Raw genomic sequence first — 11,954 nt, 5'->3', positions numbered from 1 at the left:
TTGGAAAGGTAGGCTGTCTGATTCGTAGCAAAGGAGACTTCTGAGATGAGTAGGAGGTAATATCTGCCTACCTTGCAGGGTTGCTCAGAGGACTGGTGGTGATTTTGGTTAAAAGTATATAGAACAAGGCCCTGTATGAACAATGCTCACATTATAGCTACTGTATTTATTACCACCCACTTGGCCACCTGAAGTTCCCTTTCCACTTTTTCTCCCCAAGGGCAATTGGCTTGTGTAGTCCTTAGAGCACTTCCTACCTACAAGAAGGATGGACAGGAAGTTGTCAAGCACAGAGCCTTTATTTTACATATTATTTCCAAAGAGGACATTGTTTAAGGAGCAGCCAGAATTTATAAGAGAAAGTGACAGTAAAGTTAACTGGTTCAAGTCCCTCTGTGTATACCATGTATTTGCATGTCTGAGCACCTTATGTGTCTGGCTTAAAGTGAAGGTAAGGCAGTATAGATTGTGCAAACAAGAAATCTGTGTTTTGTGATCAGGAATGGCTACTACATGCATCACACAAATTTGCACAACCTGAAATGTTTTGACCTGCAACAGAAGTTTCCTCAAGCAAAGACGTGCGTGAACAACAACAAACACATGGAGCAACTTGAGCAGAGAATGAAATGCCGCAGGGCAGTGAGTGAGCACACTGATCAAGAGCCCCACACAAGAGGAGCCGTCCCAGTGGTAGAGCCGGCTAGGAGGGTGAGCAGCAGCCATCTCCAGCCACCTCCAGTTCCTTCCTGCCTTCATTCTAAGTTGAGCAGCTCCACGTCAAAGATGAGGGTGGCATTGGGAGGGATGACACCAGGGTGGCCTGTGGCTCCATATGCCACATCAGGGGTGCAGGTCAGCTTCGCCCTCTGCCCCAAGCTCATCTAGCAGGGATGGGGGCAGATGGGGAGAGGAGAAAGAGGACCCAGCTTGATTTAAAAGAAAAAAGTGAGGTAACTATGACATTTTCCCAAACCATCTTCATGGTAATTCTGAAGACCTGAGATGGATTTTATATGTGGCACACTGAAATGATGCTAAGACCTCTAATAAATGCCTCAAAATAGCAAAGACTTGGCTATGGACAGTAACACAAATTACTGGTTATTCAATTAGTGTATGGCCCAAACACTTTTATTTGCTTATAATTGTTTCTCTCTTCCCAAGAAGCCTAGGAAGATCTGTATAAACAGTACTTGCGCACAATGAAGTGACAAGAGCATTTCATTAAATAAGTTCAGACAGGGAGCTGGGGTCTCACACCTGTAATCCTAGCAACAATCAGGAGGATCGCGGTTTGAAGCTAGCCAAGGCAAATAGTTTGTGAGACCTTATCTTGGAAATACCCAACACAAAAAAGGGCTGGCAGAGTGGCTCAAGTGGTAAAGTGCCTGCCTAGCAAGTGTGAGGCCCTGAGTTCAAACCCAAGTACCGCCAAAAAAAAAAGTTCATTGACTAGAGGCCACAACAGGTGGTGAGGGCTAAGAAACCTACTCTAATGGAGTGTCCTAGGATGTCATAGACCAGGAAGAAGAGCTTAAGCCATGGATTATCACAGCATTTGTCAAAAACCCGCTTGACTTTGGTGGAACAATTGGTGAAATTTGACTAAATCAAATTTTGAATTCTAAGTAATTCAAAAATTGAATTAATTATTGTTTCACTATTAATTCCTGGGTTTGATCATTGTACTATGGTTATATAAGATGTTAACATTTAGGGAAACTATGTGAAAAATATGTAGGAACTCTGTACTACTGCAATATTTTTCCAAGTCTGAAATTATTTTTTTTTTAAAGTTAAAAAACAAAGACAAAGCAATTCTTGCCCTATCCCACTCTTAATTCTTTGCTGCCTTGGGCTCAGATAGCTGGTTAACCTCCTTTGCTAGGTCCAAGCAAGCCTAGTGGGATGAGAGGCCCCAATGACACAAATGAGGCATGCAGTCCACCAAAGGGGTAGGGGCAGAGCCAAGAGTGAGCACTAGATGGCGTTGTCATGCCCTGGCAGTAGAGTCAAAGCAGTAGTGGTTTCTGGTAGCATGAGGGTGGAGGTGGAACACACAGTGCCGAGCCCAGATCCCCACGTTCTTAAACCCCCTTGAATGTCCTCATCCTACCTGAGCAGCACCCTCTTCAAAACCTTTGATGACTTCCTGTTTGCCAATTCTAAACTTGAAAGGTTTGTTTCTGTCTCTGGATGAGTCAAATTTCTTCCCGTTTTGGAGCATTCCTGTGGAAGCAAGAATAGGAAAGAGCTATCATTGTGGGTTAACTTCCAGTTGAGATTCAATGTGTCCAAATAGAATTCCTTTTCTGCACAAACCTGTTTCTTTTCCCAATCCTCATCTACCCTGTTGCCCAAGCAAGAAGACTGGACACGTCCCTGGTATCTCCTCCTCCCTCTCCCCAACCCCTGCCACACATACACTATCACCAAACCCCATATGTCTCTGCCATCCACCCAGTTCCTCCACTGGCTAGCCAATTAGTGATGGCCCACATGCTTTTATTTGCTGATAATTGAGCAAACTGCCAACACCACTGTGTGGTCTTGCCAAGTTACCACCATGTCTTACCTGTGGACAGGAACAACCTCCTAACTTGTCTTTATGCTGTGCTCTTACTCCTCCATTCCATTTCTCTACTCTAGACACTGACAGATTTTTTTTCTTTAAACACAAATCTGATCATATTAGTCCCTTGCTTAAAACACTTCAGTAGCTCCTCCAGACAGAATCCGAATGCCTACATTGCACACAGGCATTTCCCATTGCCTGACTCAAAGCCTTCTCTCTGCTCTCTCCTTCCCTCCCCTCCTCTGTATCCTATTCAGGTTACATTTTCTCAAATTTCTTTGCAGGCCACTTCCTCAGTTTCTTTTCCCAGGTTTTCCAGCCTAAGGTTGAGTCCTCATCTAAGGTTCCTAAAGTTTCCTCAAAATGCAAAGCTCAAAGGTCCTAGCATCCCCTGCAGCAGTGAACAGTGTAAGATGACCCAGGTGATCAGTGGTAGCTTCCAGATCCCATAAAAATGGGGCTGTTTGGGCCCGGGACACCCACGTGCTGTCTCCAGCAGTCTGGAGCATCACTCACTCTCCAGTTGCAGGTGTCTGGGCATCCCTGATGTGCATGTGTTTTCTCAGTCCGCAGCCAAAGCTGTTTTCCTATTTTTACTTCTTTTTGGTAACTCTCACTCAAAGATCAGAGCTGCTGTAAATCATGCTATTCAATGACTTCGTCCTATAGCTGCTTTAGGACCACAGTAAGACCTGGCCTATAAGCTCAGAGACTGACTTCAAGCCTGGCATGAACTCTGTGTGATATTGAGCAAATCACTTCCTCTGTCTGGCCCTGATTTCCATATTTAGCATTGCAGGCTCTGCCAGTTTAGTGCCTGAGCATCTACGATTTCACTTCCGAATGCCTACAATTTAAATGTATGCTAGCGAAAGCATCTTATTTACCTACCTTCTGGATAGAAAAAATTGGGCACTTGCCCTAGGTTCTAAATGAAGCAAAGGAGAAAACCCTCTGCCTACACAGAGATATACACAGATGGATGTTACAGAGATGAACTACAACTCATGCTAAATACTCAAGTACACACAGAAACTTAGGCATGCTCACATGTACTTATGCACACACACTAGGGGGAAAAACCATGGTAGCCAAACAGATGATAAGAAAATATTTAGATACACAGATCTACATACATTCCCACAGATGTGTACTCTACACACACACACTCCATTTATAGAATGACTTTCTCATTCCCCAGTGGCTCAGGTTTCATGTGACTGACTCAACTTGAGACCATGTGGAGTTATCTATTAATGCAAGTTCAGTTAAAACCACATAGTTCAGAAACGGGCCTCTGTATGTATGGTTACTTCATTTGACAAAGATGCCAGTACAATGCATTAAATAAAGGATGGCTTCCTGAATTAATGTTGCTGGGTCAACTGTGTATCTATATGGGGAAAAAAAATCAAACTTCAACCTCTACCAAACCCATACACAAAAATCAATTCCAGATGAATCTCAGACCTATATATGAAAGATAAAACAATAAAATGTTCCAAAACCACAAAATAATACCACTAATAAAGTATTTACTAGGTGCACACCTGTAGTCCCAGCTACTCAGGAAGCAGAGATGTGAGGATTGTGGTTCAAGGCCAGCCTGGGCAAAAAGTTAGTGAGACCCTGTTTCAAAACAGAAGCTGGGTGTCGTGGTACAGTCCTGTAATCCCAGCTAGGCAGGAGGTGGAGGTAAAGGGATGGCAGTCTAAGGCCAGTCCTGAGCAAAAGAGTTAAGAGTCTACCTAAAAAAAACAAAAAAAACCCCTAAACTAAAAAGCAAAAAGGGTTGGGTTCAACTGGTAGAGCTGCTTGCTAGTGCATGAAGCTCTGAGTTCAAGACCTAGTACTGCCAGAAAAAAAAAAGTTTCTATAAGAAAATAAATAAATAAAAGAATATCCTCAGAACCTAGAAATAGTCAGATTTATTTCTTTCTTTTTCTGGTGGGACTGGGGTTTGAATTCAGGGTTTTGCTCTTGCAAAGCAGGTGCTGTAACGTTTAAGTCACATCACCAGTCTGAAATGGATTTCTTGAGGTGAACATGGAAAGTATTAACCATAAAGGGAAAGATTAATAAGTATGATTTTATTAAAATTAAGAACTTCTGTCCAAGAGATATTATTAAGACCATAAAATAGCAAGCCACAGGAGAGAGAAAACGTTTGGTGTAGGTATAACAAACAAAAAATGCATATCCCAAATATACAAAGAACTCCTACAAATCAGTAAGAAAAAGACAATCTAATATTTAAACAACTTTTTAAGATTTATTATTATTTTGGTTTCTAGGGATTGAACCCATACTTGTGCATACTAAGCATACACTCTATCACTTAGCCACATCTGTAGCCCTCTTCAACCTAACTTTTGTAAATAGACAAAATTTGAGCAGTCTAAAGAGGATATCCAAACAGCAAGTAAGCACATGAAAAGGTGCTCAACTTCACGGTTAATAGGGAATTGCAAAACACACACACACACATGCACACACACACAAAATGAAAGACCGTTAGGTACCCACAGAGTAGGCAAAAAAAAAAAAAAAAAAAAGAAAGAAAAGAAAAGAAGAAAAACCCCAACAATACAACAATAGCAAGGATTAATGGGAACAGGGGAGAGCACAGGTATAAAGCCCTGCTCCCCAGCAATTCCACTCCAGTTCTATATCCAACAAAAACTTGTACATATGTATGCACGTATGCACTGAAAGCATCTATAAGACTATTAAAAGCAACACTATTCATGATAACCCAAAATTTTAAACAACCCAAGTGTTCATCAAAGGTAAAAAGGATAAATAAACTGTAGTCCATTCATACAATGGAATGCTGTAGAGGAATAAAAAGAACAGACCTCTGTTAAACCTCTGAATAAATCTCACAGACATAGTATTAAGTGAAATAAGCCAAACAAGAGTACATACTCTGATTCTATTTATATGAAATTTGAAAACACCAATCCACAGGGACAGAAATCAGAGTAATAGTTACCTTCAGGAAGGTCAAATGATTGGGAGGAAGCATGAGAGAGCCTGCTGAGGTGCTGGGAATATTTTGTTTCTTTGGGTGGTGAAAACATAAGTGTGATCATTGTGAAATAATTGAGGCTGCAGTGTAGTTAAAAAGTGGTAGAGCACTTGCCCAGCATGTGTGAGGTCCTTGGTTTGAACCACAGCACCAAAAAAAGGAGGTAGGGGGCTGGACATTGTGGCTCATGCTTGCAATCCCAGCTACTTGGGATACAGAGCTCAGGAGGATTGCAGTTTGAGGTCAGCCCAGACAAAATGTTAGTGAGACCCCCATCTCAACCAACAGGCTATGTGTGGTGGTACATCTGTCGTCCTAGCTACCAGCAGGCAGATAGGAGGATCAATGTATAAGGCCACCCCAGGCAAAAAGTGAGACCCTATTTGAAAAATTGCCTAAAAGCAAAATGGGCTAGAGATTTGACTCAAATAGTAAAGTGCCTGCCTAGCAACAACAGGCCCTGAGTTCAAACCCCAGTACTGCAAAAAAAAAAAAAAAAATTTCATTGAGCTGCACATGTACAATCACATTCTCTACTTCTCTGCTGTATCTATATTTAATTTTTATAAAATTTACCAAAAGTCCTGCTGTGTTTGGTAAGATGCCTCTCCTCAAACCAGAGTTACTCTTAGACAATATTAGCATTTAATGCACATTGCCTGCTTTAGGTATATACAGTGAAAAGACTTTGCAAAAGGATGTTGTGGTTTCAGTAACTTGATAAACACTGGTCTGTCCACAGCACATAGAACAGATAAATCAATTACCCAGGTCGGAGGCCCCAGAGGGCTATAGTAATTAGGCCACATCACCAGGAGATAAAACAACTCCAGCTCACTGACATCAGTGACTGGCGACACAACTGTTAAGAAACATCCACATGTCTGCTAGAATCAACCTGGTGCTTCACACTGGTCCAGAGAACTGCTAAAAATGGCCCCATCTGAATATGTCCCAGGAATTGAGCTGGCCTTGTTGTATGCTAAGTGGCTGTCACCCACAGTTTACCATATTAGGAAGCAGGTCACAAGGCAGAGCCCTCACACTTCTGGGAACAAACACCTGCTTGTGACTTCCTGCCAGCGGCCCTGAAGAACTCATCTAGAATGTCCCTTGACCCACCTGGCTTGAGATATAAACAGCATCCAAGGAGGGGAGAACAGAGATGTGGGGCTCTCTTCTGAGCTGCCCCAGCACCCAGAGACAAGCGCTGCCACCGTCCCACCCCACATGGCCTCTGGTGGCTTGTCTTTCTTCTCTCTGTTCCCACCACAGACCCAGTAAAGTAGGAATCCTCCTTTCTCATCTCTGTGCCCCAGGACCCAGCACAGCATCTTGTACATTTTGACCAATAACAGCAGGCTGAATTGAACAGACTATTTCTTTCTCATTTCTTTCCTCCCTCCTTCCCTCCCTCCCTCCCTCCATCCCTTCCTTCCTTCCTCTCTCCCTCCTTTCTTCATTCCTTCCTCCCTTCTTTCCTTCCTTTCTTCCATTTCCTCCCTCCCTCCCTTCCTTCTTTTCTTTCTTTCTTTTTATAGATAGGATCTTGCTATGTAGCCCAAGGTGGGCTCAAATTTGATATCTTCCTGTTCAACTCCCAAGTGCTAGGATTGCAGACATGTGCCACCACAACTGGTTGAACAGTCTGTTTCTGAAAAGAGAAAGGAAATCTTGAGGAGGCCAAGCTTCTCTCTGTGAATGACACTAGGATGCAAAGGGAGTTTCTCAGAGCTTTCAGGAGAGTTCCAAACGTCAAACAGAACCAGGAAGCTTTAGCCAAAACCATAATTGCCACCCTGCCCCCAATGAGAGAAGGAGACTGGAGAGAGGCTGGCTATACAATGGTCTTTGTGAATATAGTGGGGAGAAGTGGACTGACCACAGGGAAAGCTGGCTGCCTTGGGCTTCTGGCTTGATCTAGGGACAGAAGAGCTCTGGAGAGGTGCTCAGAGGACAGCCCTGCCTTGGGAGGAGCAGGCCTGGGTGAGGGCAGAGAGAGGAGGCCTACCTGTGTAGTGTACCACACATGTCTGGCCCTTCTTGGGGAATGTTCTTCCTGTAAGGAGACACAAGCACAGATAAAGAAGTGGGCTGTTAGAAACACTCACCAGGTACATTCACGTGTGATCATGACCAAGAACTCAGGCCCATAGTCCCCTCCATACCACAGAGATGTCTGTGCCTCTGTGCCTTGTGTGAGCCAGAACCAGTCACCTCACTTTCTGGCCTAGATTCAAACTTTATGCCATTGACTTCCTCACTTCCCAGTTTCACCCCTTTCTTTGATTGCTCCTTTCTCTCTTCCACAGACATTTGTGGATAACCTACTATGTGCCAAGCCTGGACTAGATTCCAGAGGTACAGCTCAATCTATGAACTCATGGGGAAGTTACAGAAATAGACACATAAATCCTGTGTCTATAAGGCGGACTGCTGGCTGCTATCAAGGTTGAATAAACACAATCATTCACAACTATTTACTGAGTACCTATTATGTACCAGGCCTTGCTGTTCAGGGCTACAGCAGTGAACAACATAGACAAGTTCCTGTTCTTTTGTAATTTATATTCTAATGGAGGAAGACAATACTCAAATAAACAAGACAATTTTGGTTTATAATAAGTCCTCCCAAGAAAATAAACAGAATGGTGAGTTAAAGAGAGACATAATGAACTGGCAATTTTAGAAAAGGTAGTCCAGGAGGGCCTCTTGGAGGAAGTGACATTTGCGCTGAGATTTGAGGGAAGATGGAGGAACCAGTGCACAGATCTTGAGGCAGGAAAAGACTGGTGTACTAGCACAATAGAAAGGAGGCTAGGGGGCGTGGCTCAAGTGGTAGACAGTCTGCTTAGCATGTGTGAGACCCTGAGTTGAAACCCCAGTACTGCCAAAAAAAAAAAAAAAAAAGCCAATTTTTTAAAAAAGGAGACTAGGTGACTGGAAAGGACGGGAGGAGAGAAGTGGGAAAGAGATAGATCACGCAGGGCTTGTTTGCAGAGTTAGGTTTAATACTAAGTGCAATAGGAAACCAACCACTGGAAGGTTTTAAGCAAGAGAATGACATAATCTGAATTAAGATTTTATAAAATCACTCTGGCTGCTGTGTGTGGGATGGACGGTTAGACATCTGTTGCAATAATCCAGACAAGAAATCAATGATGGCATGAATTAAGGTGGTGGCAGCACAGAAGAGTGGAATAGTTTGGAGATATATTTTGGAAGTGGAGCAGACGGGGCATGCAAATGGATTGGAGATGGGGCTGGAGATGAAGGGAAAGGCAGAAGCAAGAATAATGCTTGGGGTTTCAGTCTGAGCAATTAGGATGGCTGGTGGGGCTGTTTCTTGAGATGGGAAAGACTGGGGAGGAACAGATTTGTGCGGGTGGCAATCTTCAGACACCTCTTAGACATTTGAGTTTATATTGCAAGAAGGCAGATGAAAATCTGCACTGGAGGGATAAATCTGAGTGGAATTTGAAGCTATGGGGTTGGATCATGAGCTTGGAAAGGTTAACCCAGACAACATTTAGAGGACTGGGGGAGCCTGAAGGAGGAAGCAACCAAGTGACCGAGGAGTCAGCCAAAGCATCATAGAGTGTTAATGCTTAATCTGGGCCTTAAAAGCTGAGTAGGAGTATGCCAGAGGAAGTAAAGGGATATATTCTGGGAAAAGGGAAACACATGTAAGACATTTTCACAGGGTCCAGGGCTGGGAAAGTGGCTCAGTGGTAGAGCAGCTGGCTAGTTATGTGTGAGGCCCTTCATTGATTCCCAGCACTGCCCTCCACCCCCCAAAAAAGAAAAAGCCTAGAGTCTAGCCAAAGTAAGATCGTGTCTGTTTTCACCCTTGTAACCCTAGGGTCCAGCACACAGTACACGTTCCATAAATATTTGCTAAATGAGTGGCGTGTTTAACAATTTGCAGGCAGCTTGGCAAAGCTGGAGAAGTTGGTGGTGGGTGTAGGGATGGTACTGAGAGGAAGCTCAGGGTGGAAGGCTGAAATAGCCCATGTCACTAAGAGGCAGACTGTCTGCAGAAGGAGAGGGAAGATGCGTCACCTCAAGGGTGATCCGGGTAGTGGCTGGTACTTTCAAGGACCACTGCCTTTCAGCAGGGAGGTTCCTGGAACCAAGAAGCCCTCCTGGGGAGGACGTGACAACAATATTTAACGGGAAGTTTGCCTGTCAAGCCCTGCAGGTATAGAGGCTTGGGGACTGAATCAAATTTTACTTAAGAAATAAAGAAATAGCTATTCCTTGCACATCCACACAGGAAACAGGGAACTCCAGAGGAGCACTTGGGGGTGCAAGGTGAGGAGTGTGAGTTCTGTTTTGGACTTGCTGACTCTAATGTGTCCTGGGCGGTCCAGGCAGGTCTAGCAGCAGGTCCAAAACCTGGGTTTTGAGGCTTAAATGTGGAGTCCATAGAGATGGACAGGATGGTCAGGGAGGCTGAATGGAACTGGGACGATGAAGTGAGGTGCAAAGGCGATGGCGGGAGCGCTACCCGCTTCCCAGACTGGCTCTGTCCCCACAGCTTGCCACTGTCCCGCCCGCGGGGACCGCCCGACGGGGAGGCCAGACGGGGTGGGGCGCGTTAGAAGGAGGTTCCCGGAGCAAAAGAGACCCCAAACCAAGTCCTTCCTTTGGTTTCCAGAGCTCACTAAGCAGGGCAAGGAGAGCAGAGCCGAAACCCGACCCTGGGAAGTCAGCATTGGCGGATAATCGAGCGGTTGCAGGCGAGACGGCAGCAGTCGCGGCCCGGGGCGGTGGCGGGCCGCAGACCCCCGCCTTGGGGCCGCCGCCTTCATTCCCTAGGTGAGCGGGCGCGGAAGGGGATGGTGGAGGATTGTAGGCTGGGCCCCCAGGAAGCTCGTCGGGGGTCTCTCGCAGCCGCCCGCACCCTGGGCCTGGCCCCTCTCTTCGCCCCCTTCCTTTTCCCCCAGCCAGCTCGGAATCAGACCTCTGCCCGCGGGCTCCGCCCCGGGACCCCTCCTCCTCCCCCGGCTCCGCTGCCCGGTACCGTCTCCTGGGGATATGGTCTCGATCTCCACGCCCATCGCGGTCCCACAGGCCCCGCCTCCGGGGGTCCTCGCCGCTGCCCCGACCCCGGCTCGGCTCCGGCCCGGCCCCGCAGGCGCTCCGGCTCGCCTCCCCGCCGCCACTGCAGAGCCGGAGGAGGTGCGGCTGGAGCCGGGACCTGCGCGGGGAGGGGCCACCGGGAAGGGGGCGGCGGGGTGGAGCCGTGAGGAAAGGTGGGGTCGGCCGGGGCGGGGCCCGGGGGAAGAGACCCTGACGTGGCTGCTCCCCAGCCTGGCCAGACTGACTAATTATCTGTAACCCACAGGCTTGGGGAGGTGGTGCAGGCGCTCGCGCATCCTCGCATCCATCCATCCATCCGTCTATCCATTCAATACACATTTATTTAACACCAACTCTGTGCTAAGCTCCGGGCAGCCAATCCGGTCCTACAGACTAGTAGAAGACCAGCAATTAAACTAACATTTTAATTAGATGTGCTCAGTGCCATGGAGTTCAAAGCACTGTGGAAGAACCAGAGAAGTACCTACCCTGGCTAGGCTTCCCGGATCTGTAGGAGCAGGGGGCTGGGAGGGGGAGGACACCAGTTACTGCTGACTGTCCACCCATCCACCTTTATTAAACGCCTGGGCACATCCCGCATAGTTCTACTGCACGCACTTGTATTGGGCTGTCACTTTTCTAAGCAAAGAACTGCGTCCTGGGGACATCAGGGAATTGTCCTGCAGAAACTAGCTGATGACACAGACAATAACCGCATGGAGCACAGAGTGCTGTGGAAGGAACCAACGAAACCTATCCTTTACCGCCACCCAAAACAAATCCAGGAATCTTGAAAGATATCTTTTCTTCCCCCCACCCTCCCCGCTTTTTCCCCTTGTTGCTGGGAATTGAACGCAGGGCCTTCATACATGCAAAGTTAATCGGGGCTGTACCTCCAACCCTTAGAAAGATATATTTGGAGAAGGTAACATTTTCTTGAAAGACGAAGGAGATTTTAAGAAACATTCTCTTTTTCTCCTCATTCTTACCTGCATTCTTCCAAAACTTCAATATGAATTTACTTCTGACAGGTGACGCTGGAACGTAGGTATAGGGAGAAAAGCCTGAGCAAAGGTGCAAAGAAAAGGCCCTCGAAGTGTTCTTCTTCCATTTTCCCACCTTGCACTCTCCCAGTTGGCTAGGTCACAGATGAGGTTTTCAGCATCCTTGAAGGACTGACTTTGATCCTCAGGGAAGATGATGTGTCAGCTTCTGAAATCCCCCATGGGCTGATCCAAGGTGTGGCCCAGAGCCTAGAGA

The 11,954-nt window shown here is 46.1% G+C and overlaps 1 protein-coding gene across 2 annotated transcripts; it reads right to left on the bottom strand.

The window, feature by feature from the left end:
* Nucleotides 1-280: 280 nt before the first annotated feature.
* Nucleotides 281-10,845, bottom strand: Fkbp1b (FKBP prolyl isomerase 1B). 2 transcript variants are annotated; one of them, XM_020159717.2, is made up of 4 exons: nucleotides 10,636-10,845; nucleotides 7,621-7,668; nucleotides 2,120-2,232; nucleotides 281-929 (listed from the first exon to the last, which is right to left on the bottom strand). In XM_020159717.2, the coding sequence occupies exons 1-4, from the start codon at nucleotides 10,670-10,672 to the stop codon at nucleotides 885-887; spliced, it is 243 nt and encodes an 80-aa protein (XP_020015306.1). In that variant the 5' UTR covers nucleotides 10,673-10,845; the 3' UTR covers nucleotides 281-884. The 2 variants fall into 2 exon arrangements, with proteins under 2 accessions (XP_020015306.1, XP_020015305.1); XM_020159716.2 differs by having other exon boundaries at nucleotides 281-884; nucleotides 10,636-10,835.
* Between the last annotated feature and the right edge of the window lie 1,109 nt (nucleotides 10,846-11,954).

This window comes from Castor canadensis, chromosome 12 (assembly GCF_047511655.1).
Source record: "Castor canadensis chromosome 12, mCasCan1.hap1v2, whole genome shotgun sequence".
In the NCBI taxonomy this organism is placed as follows: domain Eukaryota; kingdom Metazoa; phylum Chordata; class Mammalia; order Rodentia; family Castoridae; genus Castor; species Castor canadensis.
Note: the sequence above shows the minus strand (reverse complement) of the source record. Positions and strands in the feature narration are given on the sequence as shown.